Source organism: Cuculus canorus, chromosome 3, assembly GCF_017976375.1.
Source record: "Cuculus canorus isolate bCucCan1 chromosome 3, bCucCan1.pri, whole genome shotgun sequence".
Taxonomy (NCBI): Eukaryota; Metazoa; Chordata; class Aves; order Cuculiformes; family Cuculidae; genus Cuculus; species Cuculus canorus.
Window position 1 is genome coordinate 55,523,449 of NC_071403.1, and position 25,355 is coordinate 55,548,803.

Sequence of the window (25,355 nt, forward strand, 5' to 3'; positions counted from 1 at the left end):
ACACACTTGGTTACCTCTTAGTATTCATCCCTCTCATATCAGGCTTTAAAAATTTATTTAAAATTGCCAGAATTCATTTATGCATTAGCTGGTATTATTATAGTTATGGCCGAGCTAGCATTCAACAAATTTAGCATTAGGAAAGAACAGTCATGATTTTATCAGAATATAACAGGACCCATACCCAATTTTACCTTCATTTTTTTTGTGATGCGTCACTGTTCATGCAGAAACCTAGGCAGCCAGCACAAAATGAGTATCTGTACCAGCAAAAAATAAACTATTTTTTACTCTCCCAATTCCTCCTTCCCCTTCTCACCCAACATGGACACAAACACTTAGGTCCACTAACTAATTCTATCAGACTAGAGGGAAAAATATATTGTAGCTATTTTTGTGCCCTCCATGAAGTATACAAGAAGATTGTGCTCACTGTACAAACTTAAGATTCAAGTACATCAGTTATATTTTAAATAAGAAAGCTACAAAACATCAATTTTCTATAATAGAACTTGTAATTTGAGATATACTAAAACGAAGTAAAAACAGAAGAGAAATTTAAGAGCCAAACTGAATGAAAAATTTTCCAGCAGAGTACAAATACTTAAGCAAAACTACACAATTTGTAGAGTTAAAAGAAGCTTAGAGGTTCAAATAAGTTTAATCTAGCTATCTTGTTCAATTTGAAGTAAATCTGAATTCTGATTTCCTCTTTAAATTACTGTTTTGAAAAAATACCAAAGACAGCACTCTTAGACTCCATCAGTGGGCCTGAATTTCAGAAAATGGCTTTTTACATTAGCAAAAATGCAGCACTGAGGCAAACGGTGACAGCAGAACAAAAGAGGCAACCTGCTGGCCTCCCATCTCTGATCACAGCTTAGAACCTAAACTGCCTCGTCCTGCCTTCCTCTTAATTGGGTTAGCCACAGAGGCAGGGTGAAACCAGGTGAAACCAAGTCTAACATACTGTAACATCGATCGAATACTTATGAATACACATTAAGGAATTGTTACCATGAGGTCAAAACCTGCAGGCAAATTAAGAGAAAAATAATCAAGAGAAAAAAATGTATCTTGACACTATTCCAAAAGCCTGAGTGTGAAGCAACATTAGTTTATTTTTTAAATCCACTTTCAATAAATAAACTTGTGTGTCACCATCAAGAACTGATGGAATTTTCTGACATTGTCATATACCAAAATTAACCCTGTATGACACCTTATAATGAATACGCTAAAAATGAAAAGCAAAACATGACATTCTAGAAGATGAAAAGTAACTGTTCCACAGTGGAAGCACATTTACTTCCATGAGTTTGTATTCTAGCTTTTGTTTGCTTTTCCTTTAAAGGATTTCTAGTATTTTATGAGAGTTAACATTAAGAACATTAAATATTTAAATGTTCCTTCCTATTAGCCCAGAATAAAAACAACCCTCTACTCATCATCTTAGAACTGACTAAACTAATCCATAACCTATAAGGCAGGAGATGTACAAACTATTCCTTCTGATAGCACCTGACTCTCCTGTTTTAAATCCATTTTACTTCTCACGCAAAGTACTGTCACACTTTAGGCTGATGCTTAATCTGGCAACTTGATGGCTACAGAAAGCACCATGAGGCTCAAGACTCATGCTGGTAGCCAGACAGTCTTTCAATTTCGTGACTGCTTTTTTACATCTATGAAATTATTCTGAACCACATTTAGAAGGAGCTCAGATGTGTTGTATCTGAGCTAGCGCAGATATTTCTACAGATCCAGAAGAGACTGAATATTCATACAAAATTATTCTCCCACTTTTAAGTGCCATATAAAACACTGGCTAAGTTTGAGTTAAACACAATCTTGCCTATTTGCCTGAATTTGTTAATTCAGAATAAAGAAAGCAACTAGACCTACTGAAATGAAAAACCTAACTTCAGGGGAATTATTTTTTTTTCCACCTGAAACGAAATGTTTAAAATCAAGCAATACAAAATATACAGAGAGAATATTAACACCCAGAATGAATCTTTTGTCCCAATGAGGACAGTGCAACATTGTACATCCTCCTCTTAGCCACACAGGTGGTAGTGTGTGAACTGCAACCCAAGAGAGGACCAAATACATCAGGGAAGTACTTTTTGATATTCCAAGAACATGCCCTCCATCTGTAACATCTCTATGGGTAACAGATAAATAACACTACCCTTGGTTAGTTTATTTTTCTTTTTCAAAATTATGGACATTACTCTTGGCAACACTCCTGGGGAAGGATGAGATAGCAGCGTTTTCAGCTGGCAGGCTACGTGCCGAGCTAGACAGAAGACTAGCTAGCAAAAAAAAAAAAAAAAAAAATCTCTTTATGCTCTTTAGGAACCCATGGTATCAGCTAAAACGCAGTGCCTTACTCAGATACAGGTAACTTTTGCTGAGCTGAGCTGATGTTTTTGACAGCATGGGTGGTACTTATGGAAATACAGACATGCAGAACATCCAAATGAATACAGCCTGAACTTAAAATTTAAAAAAGCTATAAAATTTAAAACTTGCAGATGTACAGACAAATTCAAAACAACTGCAAAAAGTTTCTACCTTAAGATCTTAAGTAGCTGATGAGCACATGCATTTCAAATCTAAGTAGAAACACCGATACTACTCTCTTAGCTCATCTATTATGACAGTGTGCATACCAATCTTAACCAGAAATACAGACTGCCCTTGGTAAGGGTACCCACACTTAGTTTGCTCAAGTATCACCATGAATGGATGCAGCAACAGAAACAGTTCATGCTTCTATCAACATGGTACTGATATCACAGTTTAGGAGCCATAGTTCAGAAATCTATACTTTTTAGTAATTGGTAAACATAACAAGACAAAGTTTGAACAGAGCATACTGGTTAAAGTTTGAGCAAGCCTATCCTCATAATGTCTAAAATACTTAAATATACTATCAGTGCTAAGAAATGCAAGAAGGCTCGGAAATGTATTTGTAGATGCAGTTAGTGTCTTTATCTTCCTCCCAAAACAGTAAGTTTAAATGTCAGTATAGACAAACAACATAAGGCTTTGATTCAGGTATTCAGCAGTTTTGGTTGAATAGTTTTTGGTGTAGAAAAAAAGCAATCTGTCTCTCAGTACTGTTTGTTCTTTGAGTGTCTTAGGAGACATAGCCTGAAATTTTATTTAATGAAAATCTTTCCATGGAGAGATTTCCTTTTTTAAAATCTAATGCTAGCAGATATTTCATCAAGTCACCACTTGCCTGAATAAGTTAATGAATTCATGCTAAGTGTCTATATCCAAAATTGTGCTGTTTTCACTACGCCATTTTAACATCATTCAAACAACACAGCAATCCTAAGATGGCAGTAATTTTACATGTAATTAAAAAAATCTCTTATACCAAGACAAATTGTTCTAATTTGCTATTGTTTGACTCTATAGTTTTGTGAGGTACCGGTGCACATTCTAGGAACTATATTGCTTTGCCTAAAAAAAGTTCAAAATCTCCTCCTTCTCAGCCAAAGTATTTTCCTTTATCTGAAAAGTCTATGTGCATTGCCTTGACAAAAGCACACTATTTCAGTTAAATTGAGATTTTTGCATCATTAGACTGCTAGAATATCTCTTTGCAAGTCACTTAAAAAAAATCTTTTGTACTTATTACAAAGCTCCCAAAATTTTATTTTTGCCTTTAGCACAACCAGTTAAACTATTAAGTCTTACATAATAATAAACCCATGTTTCCAGCTCTTGCCAAAGAATAGGTTCTCCAAATAAAATTTAGTAAAGTTAGAGGGTTCAATCATAAATTTATATTTGTATCATTAAAACCAGAAAAACAATCCAACATACTCCTAATATAAAGGAGTTCTTAACACAGAAGCATCTGCTATCTATCAAGAAAACAAACAAACAAAAAAAGCCCAACACAAAGAAAACATGAAACATCTATATTCAATATCTATCACTGAAATCTAATGGCCTTTTTTCCAAATAACGACCAAGCTTTAAATATACGGCAATTACCACAGGGAACCAAAGATGTCTTGTTTTGTCCAGCTGCTCGCAGCAGAAAAACTTAAATAAATACCAACAATTTATCTGTGGATTACTAAATGGTCAAGACCACACGTCCCCAGTGGCCTATTTATGTGGTAGGAAAATTTCCCCAAGAAGAGGAGGAAAACCTTCACTGGAATACTGAACACTTCTACCAAGAAAGTTAAACCAATATAACTACCATGGTTGCAATTGCATCATGTTAAAGGCACTCTGTAGTAATGAAGCTTTGAGGAAAGGTTTAACAAGTTTGACCTTAATACCTTTAAATCACAAGCCTATCTAAACAAGTCTATATCAATATTTAAATACTCAAAACTTAAAATTACCTGATTTTTAGTTACAGAAGTCTGAGTTTCTACTTACATTATATTTAAGTACACCTAAATCTTTTTTTGTAAATTAATTCAGTCCAAAACCAGAAAAAAATTTCTACATTAGAAATGAGGCAAAAATGTACAGATTCAGGGGGTTTCTTCCACAACGAGGTAGAATAGAGAACTATTTACAGTTCTTTTAGAGGGTTACTTTAAACTGTTTTTAATTAATCACCTTAATTATAAATAATTAATATCAAACTATTATAAGTAATGATTTAGAAATTACATCAGCTTCTTAATGGAGATGAAGGTAGACATTTAAGAAAATAGTTTGGCATCTGCTACTTCCACTACTACAATACCTTAAGTAAGTATAGTTATTTTTTCCCTCCTGAGCCAACATTGGGTATTCCAACATCTTAAAAATCAGGAAAAAAACATTAACTCTTTAGAATCCTTGATGCATGATTCCTCTGTACCCACAGCTACCAAAAGAATAATACTGGGAAGACAGAATTTTTGCTGCACTTTAATAAAGAAAGTAAATTAGGAGAGTTACGCACTGGGACATCTGAATCTCAGTGGCAGCTGCCATATTAGAAAAACCTCGCTGTCACAGTCCAAGATTTGATTGTACTGTAATATATTGCAGCAAGACATCCACAGGATAAGGTCTTACTGAGTCGAAAAAGGGATCCAAAAGATAGATATGGACGATATAGATGATATGGATGGAAAGGAGATACCAAGAAGGATTTACCTACACGTACAGCTTAAGACGTCAACAGCACAGATACAACTCTAATGTTTAAAATGCTCATGAACATTCATGGCATCTCCTTTCAACATAAAAGGCTAACAATGTTTAGAGAGGGCCTTTCTTTTTGAGAGGAAGAGTTACTGTGTGGAGAGAAGGCCATATAGTTACACATTGTCAAGATAACGACAGTAGAGCTGACAGCAAACAACATGCAAAGGATGTAACCTAAAGATATGCTATAATTCTTCATCTCCATGATCAACTTAACCTCCTTTTGTGGTAATATTGTCTGTGGGTATGCCAGCAGATGGAAAGAGCAGCCCAAACTAAAGCTGAATAAAGTTTACTTTATCACTACTGCTGTTCTTCTTTTCTCCAAAAGGTATACACCCAAACAAAAAAGATATAAAAAACATGAACAGAAATAGCACAAGAATACAAACAAAAGAAACAGGTAAAGTCCACAGTTTGATCTACATGTATACATTATCCCATGCCACCCAATGGTAAGTGCTCCAAATTTCTAAGGATTTCAGGAGAGGTAGGATTTATTAAATAGGAGATCTATTTATCAAAGAATTCTTTATTACAATTCAGAGAATATACAATGTTACACAAAAGCAATTAAAATGCAACTAAGATTTTGGACAAAACAAGTGTTACTCTGAGCATGGTCTATTTTACTAGTCCCAGTCTCTCAATGATACACTGAAATATACATTAGGGACAGTCACATAACAGTGTGTAAGTATCTAAAGGGAGGGTGTAATGAAGACAGAGATAAACTCTTTTCAGAAGTATCCAGTGACAGGATTAGTCAGAGGTAACAAGTACAAGCTGAAAGACAGGAGATGCTGCCTTTAACATAAGGATGAACTTTTTTACTGTGAGGGTGACTGAGTGCTGGCACAGGTTCTGCAGAGAGGCGGTGGAGTCTCCATCCTTAGAGATATTCAGGATATGTTCTTGGGCAACCTGCTGCAAATGGCCCTGCTTAAGAAGCGGAGCTGGACCAGATGACCTCCTGAGGTCCCATCCAACCTCAGCCAGTTTGGGCTTCTGTGATATCACAGCAACTACAAGAATAGGATACAATGAACACATCTATATTCCTAGGCACACACCTATCTTCTCTGGCAAAAAGGATTTATTAGGGATTTGATACAGAGGTTCATGTAAAAATCTTATGTGAAAGTAAATTTGGTAACTGTTTTCCTTTTCCTTTATGACTGTTGTCATCCAAGCCGGAGAAACTCACTTTAGGCTCCATATGAAAAGGCAGCCTTATTTCATAGCATGATTTCAAGCGGTACATAATTCAAGTAATTTTATGTCTTATCAAGAACATTTTTCCCAGCTTTTAAGACACTTTAAGTGTAACCTCACTAAAAACACATATCACAATTAATATTTTAAATCATGTAGAGATATCTCAAAGCTTCGAACAGAATTAGGAGTTAAAATATACTTTCTTATCCCATTAAAAAGAAAGAAAAAACTGTTATCTTTTCAACACAGAGGCAAAGCTGTTTCCTTTTCAAAGTTTATTTTGTATCAAAGAATTGTTGTCCCTGTCTTTTGGAATGAATTGAATAATTTTCTTCATAAATCAAGTGTGTTTGTTCTCATTCACTGTATATACATAAATAACAATTTATGTCTACTGTAGTGGAATTTGTCTTAGAAGATATTGTAAAAAAAAAATAAATTAAAGAGGTAGCCAAAGGCCTGAGTAAAATAATATCAAGTCTTCCATATTCTCACAACTGCACCATCTAGATGGAGCTTAGCTCTTTAGGGGCCAGCCTCAATGGCAGTGTGATGATGTAAAGCAAGTGCAAGAGCAAGGCTGTCCTTTAAGGTGTTCAGAGTAAAGTGAGACAACATCAAAGACAGAAGTATAGAAGACATAAATGGTAATAAAATAATTTTGCAGTCACGCTGTAGTCCTATACTAAGCACCATAGTGTCTTAAACAGGCTCCAGGAATTTTTGTGGGAGCAGTGTCCTCAGGGTACAGCCGGATTTGACAGAATCTAACATGCCATCAAAGAAAATAAAATTTTTTAAGGTAGAAATGTAGGCATTGGGTTTTGTTGTTTTGGGGTTTTTTTTTGATATTCATATTACTAGAAGCAATGAAGACACTGGCTGAGAAATGGCAGAATCAGACCTGCAGATCCCACATGATTGTTCTTAGGAAAGTTCCAACAGTAATTCTGGATTCTGGGTCAGCTCAGTACTAAATTTATTCAGTGCTGATGCCTTGAACAAACTCACTACAAGCAATAGGAGAACAATAAGGAAGAGTGGATGACACAAATTCCTTATGAGGATGGCACCTATGAAACTAGTAAAAATACCTAAAATATTGGCTTCCTTCATCAGGCCAATTAGTGATAGATTCTCCTTTGCTACAATGTGAAATATATCCCTTTCTGAGACAGATTTTCCTATTGGAAACTGCTCAAACTATCTATATGACAGAGAGAGGTTTTGTATCTAATTTAGCATGGAATTGGGCATGAATTACAAACACCGCTAATATAAAATAGTCTTGCAATATGAGTCTAAACAGGCCTTTTACCATCAGATCGGGTTGTCAGGAAAATGAGTACATTTCCTTGCACAGGAGGTAGGGAAAGGGGCAGAATATGTCTGATTTCTCTGGCATCCTGGCACAGATGGCCTTGGGCTACGCAACACAACATACCTGTATCTTACGATGTTTCCTCACTCTCAAAAAGCACTAGTTCACTAGAAAAAACATTAGGTTTATGATTAAGTATATTGACTTAATATAACTAATGCAGAAGGATTTTCATGAATCTGTGGGAATCCTGGAAAAAAAAAAAAAAAAAGAGTACCAAAGCTCTTTTTCTCTGCACAAATCTTCTTAAAACAGCATTAACACCAGTGCCCAGTGGTAGTAATCTAGATGTCAGAACTGAGACATTTTTCATTGTTTATGTAAAAAGAAGTACATACATTGAATTCATGTAGTTTCTTCTAAGTGCTAGTTTGACCAAGGAACACATGCTACAATAGTAACTTTCTTGTGCACAGTATTAAATAGAAGTACTTTAATAGATAGTGTTTTTCATGTGTTAGCTATCATATCAAATGCACTTTTATCCTTACCGCAAATATGTAATTTTAGAGATACAAATACGTATGTCATCTAGTCTCAAGAATTCAATCACATTTTTAATCTCTCCCCAGCCTGTGAAGGAGATCACGCCTTATCACCCAGCACTCCACTGGGTGTTTAGTGTGCAGTTTAGCTTCAAAGGACAAATTGATTTTTTGTAACCTGCTTGCCTCCAGCAGTGGTAACCAGCGGTGGGAAGAAGCTGACTCAGCAGCAGTAAGGGCTACAACACTGCAGAGGTGCTACTTGTCCCTTTCCCTTTCAGTAAGCAGTACCCTCTTCTTTCTCTGTCACCGAGACAGGATACGAGTAATTAATTCCAGGAAAAATATGTGATCTGAAATGAGCAGTGGTGACAGGTAGTGCACTGTGGAGTGGAGTTTCACAGCGATATATTAAAAAAACAGACAACACAAGTAAACCGTCTCCCTATTTTATATTACTGGAAATCTCTGCTAAGTTTATATTTATTAAACAGAAAGCATCCTACATCAATAACTCAATTAAAATGGAGTTAAATAGAATAGGAACTCAAAGAATATCACTATCAAACACCTTTCTGAGGAAATATGAAAGTATCAAATTCAAAATATTATACTTTCATCTACCAATAAGACCACTTAAACCGTCTGTGACCTGTCATTTATCAGGCACTGAAAGGCACTCAAAAGACTGTAGAGCTTTTCCCATGCAGAACTGCAACGCACCACACAGCCTACACTAACTGACAAGATACCTAAAGGACAAGCTTTTAATGGTGCCAGAGAGACAAAATTCAGCAAATGCTCATTTCTTTGTTAGTTTTAAGATGAAAAGATAGATGAAAACAATACCCCTAATATGATAAATGATGAAGGAGCACTTCTGTGGCACAGACAGTTTAACCAAACCCGTGAACCCAGGAGGCTCCAGGAGTGCAGAGGGTAGGGACAACAGCAGGACTGTGTGCACCACCTGCTCAATAAAGTCCAGATGTACTGTCAGTGCCAGAAACCAAGTCAGCTGTAGGGAGTTAAATCAGATCTAAATAGAACTGTTCATGCCTAAAAAGATCTGAAGTAATGATCTGAGCTATAAGAAACCCTTGAAAACTATAGAAGCAGCTGTTCAAAATACCTTCGGTGCTTGTAACAGAGGAAAATTCAACCAGTACTACCAAGAACATAACGTGAAGAAATACCAAACAGTAATGAGTCATGAACCCCACTCAGCATAAATGGCCTCATGATAGCACCAGTGGCTGAATATGGAGACCTAAAGCCTATTCACTACACTTCAATCCAGATTCTTGCTTGGGTTTTGTATTATGACAAATAGATACAGAGTCAAATGTTACTGTCTTCTATACCAAGAACACGTCACAGAGTCAGTTACATTATAAAAAGTGTGCTTTATGTGCATAGCTTGGTGTACACCAGTTCATAGAATCAGGCAGGTATGTCCTTGCAGATATGCACGCTCCTTTCCACTCCTTTCCTTTATGGAGTTAACACTGTGAATGTTAACACTCCTACAGCTCAAAAAAAAAAAAAAAAAAAGGAACTGTTAATGGGATTCCTATAATCAGGTTTGTGTTGTCTGTCTTGTTTTTTTTTTTTTTTTGTTGTGTGGGTTGTTTTTTTTTTTATAGTGTGAAAGTAATAACTAAAATTTTTGAGCTATTTGAATAAGTTGCTGGCAGGCTTCTAGGTGGACTACAGTAGTCTCCCACCCTCCAGTCTTTCCAGATACACTTTTGTGCTTGATTAATTAGAGGAACTAGGGAGAAGTGATACTTTTGCAGTGATTGATGTTTTCTTATAATTAAATCAATCTGGTGTATACCTCCCAGAAAGCATTAGGTCATGAAATGTTCATAAAATGCCAACATAACTGTCATCTGGAAAATTACAAATTTAATATTTACATGGTAAAAATAAAAACAGTGGGCTCTTTAATTTCATAGACATATAGTATAATAAATTTAGTCTGAACATCACATATTAAAATAATGCTATGCAAATAGGCATGACAGTTAAATAAGGTTTTAGGATAAGACTGTTTAAATGAATAAGTAATATTTTAAAATGTCACTCAACACACCATGAAAAAAGAAAGCTCAATTTAATTAGGCTGGTCATTTGTGGCTTAGGTAGGGAAAGGATTAGCATGTAGAGTTAAGTTAAGGCTGCCCAAAGCTTTGTGCAGGTTTTACACAGGTATCCACTTTCATCTCAATGAAAGAATTAGTGTAACAGATGTTGGCTTACATAGTGCTTTGCTGCTTATGACACAAGACCTTCTCAAGACATTTGCTGGTTCGCCACATAAAGGTACAGCACAGTTTATGGAGAACTGGGGAAAAAAAGATCTTAAAAAAAAAAAAAAAGGGTTTGCCGACAAATCTGTAGTATGCTGGTACAAACAAGCTTTTTTATAGTTTGCTTATGACAACTTTTTTTGACTAATTTCTCTATTAGAGGAAAATAATTGTAATAGCAATACAGAAGACGTTTATCAGCAATCACTGGCACAGTCCAGTGGGATTGAGGGCAAGACAGGGTTTTTGGAGTAATACACAAACTTCTAATTTACATTATTTGTTTTTTAATGCTCACAGAAGTCAAGCAATTGACAGTAATGTTTTCAGCCTAACATAAATTATCTACTGTAGACTGCAACACATTGAAGGAAGTGGAACAGACATAAGGCACTCACTGGGAGGATCACACTTTTGCCTAGCATTAATGAAGAGAGGTCTCTGCACAGTACTGAAAACTAAATGGGGTCTAGTACATAATTCAGGCTTCCCCAGCTGGAATTATTTTCTGTCTTCCTGGAAGATGGACCAGAAAGTGAGAAAAAAAGGAGGTCACAAGGGCCAGGCACATGGCAAATCTGCACTGAATTTTCATAATCACAGGACTGAGTTAGATAATATTTGTTTACCAAACAAACTGACTGTTCCATAGCACATTCATGGCAGTAAGTGTGCCCATACTGTAAATTTTGCACTTTGCAAGTCATGAGGACTGCCAGTCCAAACTGCTGAAACAGCACACTCATTGTTTTCAACTACCATGCTCCAACTGATTTAGGGAGAAAAAGAACAATAACAGATTTTCTTTGTTTTGTGGAGAAAGTAACAAGAATGTTATGTGCAAATTATTTTAATAGAAAAGCATTATTTAAAAATTAAACCATAAAAAATTATTATTTGATACTAAAAAGATGTTTTCCTTTTCTCTTTTGTACTGTTCTGAGGAAGTACCTTCTCAAATTTTCTGAAAGCTGGGATTTTTTGAACCAACCTTGGAATTAGTTCACGTTTCCACTACAAGTTTCCAGCTGCTGCCTTTTAAAAACTACTGTAAAATAAGCTGAAAAAAAGAAGCAGCTGCACTCTCTTCACTCAGTAGGAATTACCAGCACGTGTATATTTCTTGTGTCATTGACCCTGTATTTGCCAAGAGAATGTAGGCCCACGTACATTCCAGACAGTTAGATATGGAGAGTGTGTCTAGAAAGACGACATACTGAAACATTTTATAATAGGGTTTTATTGTGGAGTTATAAGGTATTGTTGGGGGACAATAAGGGAGGGGAGTGTTAAGTTTTGACAATGAAGAATACTATTTAGCAGGTATGGCAAAAAATGAAAAGTTTGGTTATTTATTTAAGTCTAAGGAACACAACAATTCCAAGCTTAACAGCACAGGTCTGAAAGTAATTTCCAGAAGTGTGCATGCTGAAGGAAGCCACTGTGTCCAGCAAAGGACATGTGTGCTGTCAATGCAATACATAAGGATTAGACTTATCTAGTGATAGCACCAATGCCTTTCAGCAACACTGACTGCTTGGATTCAAGCTGATTACAATGTCATCTGTTATTTTACCCATTCTGGATATTATGCCATAGGAAACGTACACTAATGGCATCTTCCCTTTCATCTTGGTTTATACATGATTCAAGTCTACAATAATCACCAATATTTAAATGCAAATTTTGGAGAAAACAAATCCCCTTAGATGCGTTGATTTGAAACACCACAAAATGGAACACTTTAAGCCTCTGAAATAAATCAGAGATATGAGGTGATTCAGGAACAGTCCACAGAGCTTGAGGCAGTTTGTTCTTGTAGCTTTTGAAATAGGTGTATATAAGCATTTCTACAGTTTATTCTTTCCAATGAGAATTCAGAAGCTGGCTTTTTAAAAGGCTTCACTGTGTTGTTATATTTAAAGACATCAAAGTACTGGTCTATATCAAGAACATAAAGTTGAAATTAACCACTTAGAACCACAGTGAAAAACAAATTTAAACACTTAGTTATGTGCCAAATACCACAAAATGCCCCCCCCCCAAAATCTATAGCATAGTAAGGCTCAGTTTGCTGCAAAACCTAAGCCTCTCATATGACAAACCTGGATGAAAAACACTGTGATTTACGAGATAGGAAAGACAGTCATTCCCCAGTAACACCCAGTGAAATTCAGCAGCACTTAGACAAAACCAAACAAATAAACAAACCAACCAACCTCCAAAGCCTCACATTTCTTCACAGTCATTTCAAACAACACTCTCTTGTTTTAGGATGCAAACCAAGCCTGACAGTTCTCCTACTTACTTTCTGTCCAAATTTTTCCTTGATTTTACCTGTGCCAGCTAGGCTGGAGAGACTAATATTCTCAATCACACAGCCACTTAATCCCACCTTCTTTCATTCCATAATGGTCACAATCAATGGCACTGAATTTGGGTCTTTCTGGGGCCTTTAAAACTGCTCCAAGCTTTGCATAAGCATTCATTAATCTAACCCTTTAGCACACATATATATCTATATATAGTGCATACCACCAGGTTAATCATTAGCCCTTAAAATATAAAGCTAAGAATGTTTTTACAGGATTGAAGCTCCATTCTACAATTTGTTCCTTGTGTGTGCTGTAAATAATGGAGATCAGTGAGTGAAATCTTCACAAACCTTTTAATAACTCTTCTCAGTCATAAGCAGCAAGAATATAATTGAGTAGAAATACACAAATACACAGCCACATGTATGCAAACAGATAAAACTAGGTATGTAATTTCCATATAATTCAAAAACCCTTGAAATAAATAAACAAACAAGCTTACCCTTTCCAGTGTCAGTGTTCCTTGTTTACACACACTGCAGTGGACCCTCAGCTTCCCAGGTTTCACGCTTTGGCAGAAACTTTTGCAAAAAACATAAAAGCTGTTGTAACCAGCTGCACCTGTCAGAAAGAAAAAGAAAACAAACAAAAACATATGATGTCTACTCAAAATCAGTAACTAACTGTCATGAAAGGTTTCTATTTGACTCCATAAGTGCTAAGTAAAAAAAAATAGGATGACTAATTTTAAGGCTTGAAGACTGTATTGTGATTATCTGAACTTTCCTGGTTTAGTTCTTCACACCTTTCAGTAACTCCTGCTTCTTGATCAACAGTTACAGGTGAGCAATTCCTTAACTTGTGGAAAATGCATCCTGTGTGGAGTTTGAGCTTCCCACTGATGAGCAGCAACTGTAATATTTGTCAAGTGATGTCTGAGATTAATTGCCCCAGCTCTTCCCAATTTACACCTTACTTCTAATCCAAATTTGTCTACCTGCAAATTCTAATGTGTTCAAATTGCATGAAAATTTCCTTGGATGAAGTTTAAATGATTAGTTTACTGATATCACAGCAAGAAAACAAATATTTAATTTAGCAAATTTAGTTTTCTTCATGGAAGACTGGGAACCATTTCTTTATTCTTGCTGGCAGCGATAAAACCTAGCAAAGTTTGTAAACTGCTGCCAAGATATTAGGCCAAGTAAATTTCCATGGAAAATTAAATGAAACACATTCTATTCTGTGAAACTGTGGAAAAGAAGATGGTATGGAGAGAAATGTGTAAGCCTGGGGCAATGTTAATGAATTTGATTTCACATACAATCCTGATCACTGTTGTGAGTAAACCCCTTTTTTAGGTTGGCTGCTGCTGCTCCTTAGCAAATGATGGAAGATTAATGGTTTAAATCTAGACGAGAAATCTACAAGCTCAGAGACTCAAACTTATTACCAGAAGTCGAACTGAGGCCAGAATAAAGTTTTTAACAGATTTGTCCCAATATCAAGAGGAATGGTTGTGGAGATTTGACCTATTAACAGTGGTGACCTTCAGGATCCACAGCAGTCCTTTAGAGATCAGGAGCTTTTCACTGTCTTTTCCCCATTCTCCTACTTCTCTGTACATTTATCAGCAATGTGCTTTTTTATGTGTGTTTGAATCTTAACATGTTACCACAGTAAATATGATCTGGAATAGTATTTTTTAAACATGACTGACTTGCTTTATTTTTACATTAACTTCATACGGCATGGGACAAACCCTGTGTTCTGGCAATGAAAATTCCTACCAATTTCATGTGACACTTGTTCATAGGTGCCCTAATATAAATATGTGACTAGTTTCCAAAGCTCAATTTCAGAGAACTATGTCATCCAAGAAATGTATTGGGTTTTTTTTCCTAAAAAACTATGTAGATGTCTTCAAGAAGATGTACATTACTAAAAGAAGAAACACTCTTCCAAGTTTTCAGCAATGTAAGCTACATAAGAGTCCATCAGTGATGTAGAAAATACTAACTTCAGTCAACTGATCTATCAAACAGTTTCATTATGTTACCTCGGGAATACTAATTTAGCATAATAAATGCTAAAGCATAACATAATTTAAACAGAATTTAGTTTTTTGTGGAAAATTAACACACATTCACAAATTCACACACATACAAACTTTTCATATGAATAACTGAAACTCAAAAGGTTGAATGTAGACTTCTGAAATCAGTCTAAAAGCCAGTTCTGAGATTATAATAGTTAACTAGGAAAAAAAAAAGGCATACGCTGAACTATTTCATATATAGTACTATGTTGAGAGGGGAATCCAAACCAAATTGAAAAATATTTGGACATTTGGGCCTCTATTCACTCACATTTTGCCTAAAGCTCCTAATACTACAACTGAGAGCACATCTGGATTAGACTCAATTTGAGCTAGAATCCACAACAAAAAAAAAAATAAACTACAGCAGTGCAAATGAGGAGGAAGTGCACTTGCAAATTATTGAATTTTACTTTCATCAATTTCTCTATGCAGGATCAGAATATCAATCAATAAAACAAAAATGTAGTACCTTTAGCACAATTCAAAGGAAATACTACATGGCTTAATAAGGAAGAATGCTATTGCTAATAGAGGCCCACAATAAACAAGATTATTTCAGTCACTTATTCCTGACTCAGTCTCAGCTGCAGGAAGTGAGACCGGAGCCCTTTACCTATTTTGACATCGCCAGTCCTATCCCATTGCTTCAATCTCTTATATGGGCAGAAAGGAGACTACTGCTTCTATTCGCATGTAGAAGCACTCATCCTGAGTAGATCTGTGATGACACTCCTCACTGTCCTAATTCAGTCCTGCTCTCCAGAAGGATTCCTGCTATGACCCTAATGAAACCCTTCTAGTCAAACCATCTTACTGAGTACATGAGCCCTTACAGAATAAAATATTTCAGTTGGGCTCATGCCTTTCCTGATCTGGTCGTCCACTCCCTGATGTTTTGTGTTCCTGTCTCACATTTTATACAAAGTTTATTTCAAGCAGTAAACTACTTGAGGCAGGAATCATGCTTTCTGCCAGCTCTGTGTTCTAAGCTCATTCCATCTGGACCCAAAGATAAAATTATATTATTGATAATGCTCTGCAAAATATCCACAGAATAGTATGGCATAAATCAGCATGATTGAATAGTGCAGTAAAAAATAGCAGTCACAGAAGAGGACTAAAATGAGACACATTGCAGATTTACTATGGAGGATAAATCTTACACATTAGCTTGATATTTACTCTGTGCAAAAATAGGCTACGATAGCTCAGTATTCATTTATCTTAGGACTTTCCATTTTTTCCCCTTTTTCATGTATATAAAAAGTACCCCCAAACACATCCCCTATGCACAAATTTGAAACACAAGAAAAAAACATATAATGAGTTGAAGCAGTTAAGCAGCACAGATCTATTCAGAGATCCAGAATAGCTTTTGAAATGTCTGCTATAGCAAGCCTGTTGGAGAGGCACAACACAAGAGGAGTGCTTTGGTTTTAGGACGAAAGTGTAAATGGAGATTTTCATCAATCTAATCCATTTTATGCAGATGTGCTCATCTCAGTCTCACAAACTGCAGTTACATTATCAGGTGTACGTCCTCAGCAGCACCTACAGGAGTAGCGAAGACTGAATGAAAACCACAGATGCTAAAAACCAGCATAGAGAACAATAAGGAGCATTAAACTTCTAAATAACTTGTTAATGTCACTGTGTATTTTAGCGTGGCCCTTGGCTGTTACTGCATCCTCTTGAATCCCTTTTCAGAAAGGAACTGAAAGAAACAGGAACAAAGAAATCTGCTTCATGCACCAGCTCTGGCAAAGCAATATTAATAATTGCAATTATGGCACAGAGCCAGTAACCACTAAAGGTCCCGTAGCACCAACCTTACAATCTTGTCTTTCCTCGTTCAGTCTTGATCTGTAAGTTTTCATAAAGCTTACCATTAATAATTTTAATAATACTGGCACTTAGCAAGAATGTGCAGACACAGCAAATTGCAAGATAAAAAATGGAGGACCCTTTATAAATGCTGTTCCTGATACTGAACATAAGCAGTAACACCATAAATAAATAAATAAATCAAATTATAACTACTAGTCTTCTTTGCAGTTACCTACATTCGTGGGATGAGAAAGACTGAGGGAAAAACAAATGTGCTAGAGAACTGGGTCTATGAGAACCTCATGAGGTTCAACAAGGCCAGGTGTAAGGTCCTGCACCGGGGTCAGGGCAATCTGCCGTTTCAGTACATGATGGGGGATAATGTGCTTGAGAGCAGCCCTGCAGAGAAGGACTTGGGTGTGCTTATCGATGAGAAGCTCAACATGAGAGAGCAATGTGCGCTCACAGCCCAGAAGGCCAACCGTATCCTGGGCTGCATCAAAAGCAGCATGGCCAGTAGGTTGAGGGAAGGGATTCCTGCCTCTCTATTCCTCTCTAGTGAGACCTCATCTGGAGTATGTGTCCAGTTCTGGAATCCTCAACATAAGAAGGATATGGAACTGTTGGAACAGGTCCAGAGGAGGGCCACAAAGATGATCAGAGGGCTGGAGCACCTTCCATACAAGGACAGGCTGAGAGAGTTGGGGATGTTCAGCCTGGAGAAGAGAAGGCTCCAAGGAGATCTTATAATGACCTTTCAGTAATTGAAAAGGGCCTACAAGAAAGCTGGGGAGGGACTGTTCACAAAGGCTTGTAGTGACAGGACTAGGGAGAATGGGTATAAACTGGAGAGGGGCAGACTTAGGCTTGACATATGGAAGAACTTCTTCACAATGAGAGTGGTGAGGCACTGGTACAGGTTGCCCAGAGAAGTTGTAGCTGCCCCATCGCTGGAGTTGTTCAAGGCCAGGTTGGATGGGGCCTTGGGCAGCCTGACCTAGTAGGATGTCTCTGCCCATGGCAGGGGAGTTGGAGTTAGATGATCTTTATGGTTCCTTCCAACCCAAACTATTCAATGAGTCTATGAAAGTATAAAGACACAGAGGAATATCCTAAGTAGGGTAAACCCATCTCCATAAGCTCCTCTGTAAGCATTTTTTCCTGCTATCTCCACCTCAGTCTTAGTATATGTGTTCAAGGGTGCCTAAAGTATAGGATCCACCATCATAACCTCAGCTCAGCCTCCTAAGGAAACGACCAAGTCAGGAGAAAAAGCTGTGAGCAAGTTTGCAGAAGGCTAAAAGTAAATGGCAGAGAGAAAGGGTTGTGGAGATGGAGGCCAAGGATTCAAGGGGAAAAGTACCAACATGGGTGGTTATAAAATCCCAAAGGAAAAAATGAGGGAGTCATTTGATCTAATGCTCTAAGTTGAGAGCTTAGCATTTAATGATCCAAGATGCACAGATGACGGGTTTAATGTATTGTCATTTGTCCCCATTGAAATCTTTCTCAATATTCTTGCTATTCCTTCAGATTCTGCTTTTCTCTGTAGTGTATATTATATCAGCTATTTGTTGATGTAGCTCTTCAAAGTAGCCACAGAAAATAAATGAGCAACATTAGAATAAGTCACACTGCAGAGTGTGTAAGATCAGGCCAACTGCTTCCTTCAGTTTGGTTTTAGAGAAGTATAAAATAAATTACCCAAATGTGAATATCAAAAGTCTGAGAGACAATTTTCCTTAAATAGCTTAAATAAAATCACAAAACAACCCCTATCTTGCAGTTTTCACTTTCAAATATCATCGGATACAACCATATATTACAGGCTAGTTTTTGTAAAATTCTTAGTGGTTTTCTCATTCAAGTTCATTTAATTATGCTGCTTTTACTGGCCAAAAAAAATTATGAAGACATGAATGCAAAAGGCTTCTCATTTATGATCTGTGTTGAGACCTGTCTTCTCATCCCAATGAGACATGCTTTCTCTTTTTAACTTCTTCAAAGATAATTTCCTCACAAATATCACAAAAAGTATTGAAACTGTTCTCTCCTTTTAATGTTTTATATAAAAAGAGAAAGTAGCTTTCTCTGTTGTATATCTCAGTATTTTCTACTGTCTCCCAATCTAGATTTTCAAGCTCCTTAGGACCTGTATTGCCTCTTTATTTCTGTGTCGTTAATGATGAACATGCTGTGGCAACTTCATACATGTTAGCGACAGACAAATTATTTTGATATGCATGACTTCTTAATCAGAAAACATTAGTCACAATGACTATAGACCTGAGCCTGAAATATCAAATCAGTCAAAACATCCATTCTGATCCATATGACTGCTTAACTGAATAAAATCTGAAAAGGGATATTAGGAGCTAACCTGCTGTTTTCACTTGAACTGCATTTTCATACAGACAATAATGATTACTGAGTCTCTCCCTTAACTCAGCTGTTTAAAAGAGGATACAGATACGGGAAGTTTTTCAATATATTGAAAATTGCATAAAGCTAACATTGTTTCAGATTCTGTTATATTTACATTTAGACTAGTTGTGATTTGCAAAACATAGGCTGACTGTCAGAGACATCTCAGACCACTTTAGCAATTTGCACCCACATAATGAAAAGTACATAGTCAGAAGTGAATGGAAAAGTATTCTTCCAACTGTCTTCACTTTAAGGACTTCGCTTGATTCAACTCAGAAAACCATCTGCAGTATAAGCCCACTAATCTTAAAGTAGTGAAAATTTCCACATAAAGCAAAATTAAAAAAAAAAAAAAAAATAAAAAATGTGTGGAGGTTTGCACTTCTACCCTTAAAAAAAAAAAAAAAAAGAGTGCTGACTTAGGAGATCCCATCTGCTTTCCAAAAATACAACTGATATGTTCTGCCTCTAGTCTTTTCTTTTTTAACTGCCCATCTTTACTTGCAAAAAATTCACAGAGTCCATAGTTTTCCTCCCTAGACACAAATACACAGACCCACACATTTTTAAAACACTTCTACCTCTTGACGAAGGTATAAGATTCTTTATGATTCCTATCTAATAGCATTTGTTTGACAGCTAGATTCATCTAAACTGGTTGTGCTATATTCTAGTAAGAAAACCAGACACTTCTGCAGTTTGATTCAATTCATCCTAAAGCAGATATAAAAAGATATAAATATGTCAGATAATTTGTGCCTAAAGGGGTCTGTTTGTTGTGGGGATTTAGGACTACTAGGTCTTGTGGAGGCACTTACATTCCAAACCTATAAAATTAAGTGAGATGAATCCCACTTGGTGATGCTGTGCACAAAACCTCACAACAAACTGCTGCAGTATTCTGCGATATGGATAGCTGTATTAAATAGACTAAACCTTAAGAAAAAAATCCTTTTCTTGAGACTCAAATACAATTTGTAGAACGTCTACGCATCTCAGGCAATTAAAGTATATGGAAAAAACATCTATTTAGAAAAAAGAAATGGAGTTGCCATTGTAACTAGGACTATAAATGAAAGTAAGAGATGATATTAAGAAGAGCAGGAATTTAGCTGAAGAGGGTGGAATGCCTTTGTAAGACATAGACTATCAGAAGTACTTAACAAAAACAACAGGGGAGGAAATTACCTTTCTAAGTACCTCCTCAGTGAAAAAAATGTCTGCAAAAAGAAACAGGAGATTTTACTTAATTAAACAAAAAATGCAAAAAGAATAGTATTTGATCTATATGGAACTTGGAGTGGGGTAGGAAAAAAGTTTATTAGGCTTTCTCTTTCAATCTTTATTATGAAAGAATCTTCTACGTCCCTTTTCTGAACCCCAGCATCATTTACCTTCACTTTCTTTCATATTTCACCCAAATTCTTCCTTCATTATATTGTCACCCAGCTAACTTCTGTAATTACCTTTTCCCTTTATCATTCCCTTTCCTGACATAAACTTCACCTTTCTCTTACTTCTCATAATATACTCTTCTTTCCTTCACTAAGGAAGGAATAACTGTTTAAAACACAGGAAACAAAGGTCAGGAAAAAATTATCAGTTTTCTCAGTGCAGTTCCAAAAGGAAATTGTGCTATGACTTGAATATTCACCATCAGAAAAAGAAAAATGAACAACGAAATTAAAAAGTTTGCTTGTGATATGATTTTATTCAGGGTAGTAAAAATGAGGGCCAAATGGAAAAAAACATTGAAGAATGCAGGATGCAGAGTGACTGATAATAAAATGAAATTAATTGTGGATAAATGTAAGGAAAGATACATGGGAAGAATAATTTTTACACAAACAGTGGTGGTCTTGACTAGCTACAATAATACCACACAGAAACAAGATCTTGGGATTGTAATAGTTCTGTGAAAACATTAGCTCAGCGCTCAATAGCAATAAAAAGGTAAATTGTATGGTAGGAATTATTAAGAGGAATATAGGGGAGGGAAAAAAAAACACAAAACAGTGCTGTACACATGTAAAAATCCATGGTGTGCTCCATTTTCAACAACACATGCAATTCTACCCTTTCCATCTCAGAGCAGGATATGGTAGAACTGAAAACATATGAAAAAGGAGGGAATGGATAATCAGTAGCATACCTACAACAATCACATAGACTATGACTTTTTGTCCCCCCAATATTGACAGTTAAATGGAAATATGAAAGAGGTCTACAAAATCATAAGAGGCAAAAAGAAACTGACAAAGAGTGGGACAGAATCCTATCATTACCAGACTAGTTTTTACAAGCTACAGGCAGAAGCAAAGGACCGCCAATAGGAAACTATGTTAAAAGAATCTTTGATATGAGCTGGTTTGGCCACTGCCATATTTCATGTGAGAAAGAGATGGAAGTAATCTGTTACCATAATTCATTTCACTGTGCTGCTATGTCCCTTCAGAAAGACAGTAGCTTGGATTTGTAGTTACAGATCCAGTGGTCCAACCTATTTTGACCTCAAGGCTGCATGTGGAAAGACATAGGACAGTCCTGATTCTGTGAACCCAGATCATGCTCTTGGCTGGAGGCAGTATGTGTTCCTGCCTATGACATAATTATATTAGCTGAAAAAAACCCTAAAATCGTGAAGTCACACACATGAAAAGATACTACCAGTAAAAGAGGGCAGACAGTGTCATAGATAGATAAGGATCTAGAAAACATATTGGGACAGTAGCAGTATTAGGAGTACAATAAACTTAGGAAGCTGCTAGTCAAACAAGTTCCTTCCTGGTTCAGACAGCAGCACTGTGATTTGCTGATTTTGAACAAGACAATAGAATAACAGGCATACTATCAAAGAGATGTTTTGCATAAGCAGAGGAGCTGAGTGTTGGAGATGAGAGTCAGAGACTTGATCAAAGAGGTATAAAAGAGGAAATAAATGGTGAAGAAATCACATATGTTTTAACTCCGAAAAATGTCATACAATAAAGGAAAAATGATGAAGGAAAGGAATATTCTCTCTGACAGGATACAGGAAGCTAAACTGCTGTATCAGATCAGAGATGAGCTATGAAAAGATAACAGCTGGACCAGAAGAATGTAGCACAGAGAATAGACAGAAGTATTGGCAATTTTCAAAAAGGATGCCACAATGTATTGATTAAAAAGTGTAAGAAAGTGTTTATTATTTCATTAGGGCTGTTGTATACAAGATGATAGAAGTGTGAAGGTTTGACCAGAGAGATCATAATAAATAATATGGTACAAATTTACCTGTCTTTGATGATCTAAAAATTAAATCAAAGAGCTTGAGCTCTTTGGGCAAGAAATACTTTCATCTTAATCATCCACCTTATTAATAAGTGTAAATATATACATATAGTAAGACTGACAGTATACATTATTTGCAGAAAAATGCTGAAAAGCTAACAAGTATGTTTCTTCATGTAGGGACTATATGGATAGCTACACTGCCAAGGAGCTCCAAGTTTGAATGCAATCAGCTTACTTTCACAAAATAGAAATCAAATTTTTACCACAAGGGGAAAAAGATAAGGTGAGATTATGGATAGCATCAAGCCACAGAACATTTAAGCATAATTAAAGAACTTTATTCAGGAGTGGCCCTACTGAAAGTTCATATTAGCAATAAGATGCTTCACCACAGACATTATAATAAAGATAATGGAAAGTTCTATGGTTAAGCCCACATGCATTTGTACTCGTACAAACTGAAGTGTTTAAACTTTAAAACAAAGATATTAAAATATTAAATAAACTTATATCAAGTGACATTTTTCAACTACTGGAAAAGGAAAGCCATTATATAAATTATATATTATAAATCCCATTATTCAAAACTTAAACACAACACTATAAAAAGAAACTGGAATGCCACTTGAACTAGAAATAATTGGTTCCACCAATGTTGTATCTATTCCTTAAAGTTGTCTTACAGTTACTTTCACATGCACACACACTTTTAAGTGTCTGCTTCAAATACTCTGCAGATTTCCTTTTTTTTTTTTTTAAATGATTCTATAACCTAAATTATAAATTAGTAAAAATATCATAATAGAGGGTTGCAGGAACTGACATAGACCTCAGAAAACAAACTAATAAGTACTTTTTTAAAAAAAGAAACCCACAGTTACTGACAGGCCAGTCCAGGAGAAAATGACAATTATTTGGAAACCATACTATGGAAAGTGCTATAAGCTTTTAATAAAATGTGACTGATAGTATAAACCAGTCAGTTAACTGTTGACCAAATAAAGGAGCACAAATATCCTCGAAAAGGTATTTGAGATACACATTGTATAAATATTGACAGATACAGCTTACTATAAGATGATCCTAAGTAACATTCTAGAAGCTATGAATGGAATTGCAAGATGAATATCTGCTCTAAAATTTGGGGACAAAGCCCAGTAGGAATTGAGGTTATAACCAAACAGCTAATCCATTTGCCTACTACAATGCCTGGGTTTTTCAGTCCTAATACTGAGGTGTAAACTGAATAACTGCTTTGTCAAGCTTTCATATTTTGTTGACCAAAAGACAGTCCTTAGCCTGAATGTCTGAATAGACAGAAAATTACATTCTTTCATTATAAACAAAAAGAAAACAAGGAGTTTAATGAAACTTGTCTCTTTGCATATCAACCCTATTTGAAAGCCATACTAATCTTCTTTGCATCCTTCCAGCTTCAGTGTCTATGCTGCAGGTTCAGTATGGTTTCAGGTACTGGTTTCAAGGATCTCCACCAGGCATAGAGGGACATACACAGAAGTGACACTACCAGTTACACAGATGTATTATATGTCTATGCACAGAATATCAATCATTTTCAGAAGTTCTGGAGATAACTGACAAATCCACATTACCAGAATGTTATCATAACATTTCTGCTTGTTACTCGTGTTCTGCTTTAGGCAGGAGAGCTCTCCAAGTCAAAGCTATTCTTTTTTAGTTATAGTCTATGTAAGCACTGTTTATTCAAAGAAAGAAAAATATGACAAGTAACTGCTTATCTGACTCATGACTACAGATAACACTGCACATTCTTTCCTTTTTCTTAACAAGCACTATATCATTATTCCAGTAGAAAAGTAAATGACTAGTGAAAACAAGACTGTCCATTGATTTACCAAATAACTTGCCAGTGCTTTTATTTGAACAAATGTTTTATCATATTACCAAATGTTACAGTGTAATAACAGTGTACCACAGAAGCTTCCTTTTCAATCGATCTGTGGTATTTCTTTTCATTCCCAATACCCTATGTGTCTGGCTTTTCAGTCTGAAGCTCCCACAAAACTAGAATTTTAAAGATGATTAACTTCTCTTAGAAATAATAGGAAGCAGGAAAACAGCTCAGGAAATGTATCTATAACTCAGTTGATACAACATTTTTCACTACAGAGAGAAAATATCACTACCAATACTTCAAAACTGAACTATTTAGTTTCCAAAATTCGCTATTTAATGATGTGGGTAACATTATTTTATTAAAAGTAGCATTTTGAGGAAAATCCTTAAGCGATTATTCTTTTAAAGACTTGCCCAGAACAATGGAAATTGTGTAAAAATGGCACTTTGCCATGCTGTATTGCTACAACATAATAATAAGGTCATTGCATCACTTTTGTATAATTATTTAAGGTAACACTTACTAGAATGTTCAATTATTACATATGCACAGATTTCAATTCCTCCTAACAAAACAATGTGTTTCATGAAAAGAAGGAAAGACTGAAAGTGAGATAGAGTGCATTTGTAACTGAGCCCTAAGACCTTGAACCTCAAAGCTTTTCTAGTCCTGCATTACCTAACAGAATTCCCTGTCCACAGGTTAGCTGGGAGGGAGCAACCTTCATTGCATGTTTACAGGTAGAGCCTGCTGAGTAACTACAACAGTTATTTGATAAGAAGCATGGAAATAATATTCTCAGTTTTTGAAACAGTGATACAGACTAGTCCTACCCTTGCAATTCTTACAGTGGCCTCATCACATCTAAAAATTCCCTGCAGTGAAGTGATGGTACATAACCACATACTGAATTCCCTGGCTTTACCAAGACACATGTTTCTATTTATGAG

The 25,355-nt window shown here is 36.0% G+C and overlaps 1 protein-coding gene across 2 annotated transcripts in view; it reads right to left on the minus strand.

Moving 5' to 3' along the window:
* PRKN (parkin RBR E3 ubiquitin protein ligase) overlaps nucleotides 1-25,355 on the minus strand; it is a 722,467-nt gene that overhangs the window by 446,509 nt on the left and 250,603 nt on the right. For both annotated transcript variants that reach the window (XM_054062010.1, XM_054062009.1), the window contains exon 4: nucleotides 13,401-13,519. In XM_054062010.1, the coding sequence (XP_053917985.1) occupies nucleotides 13,401-13,519 (119 nt within the window). The remainder of the gene's footprint in view (nucleotides 1-13,400; nucleotides 13,520-25,355) is intronic.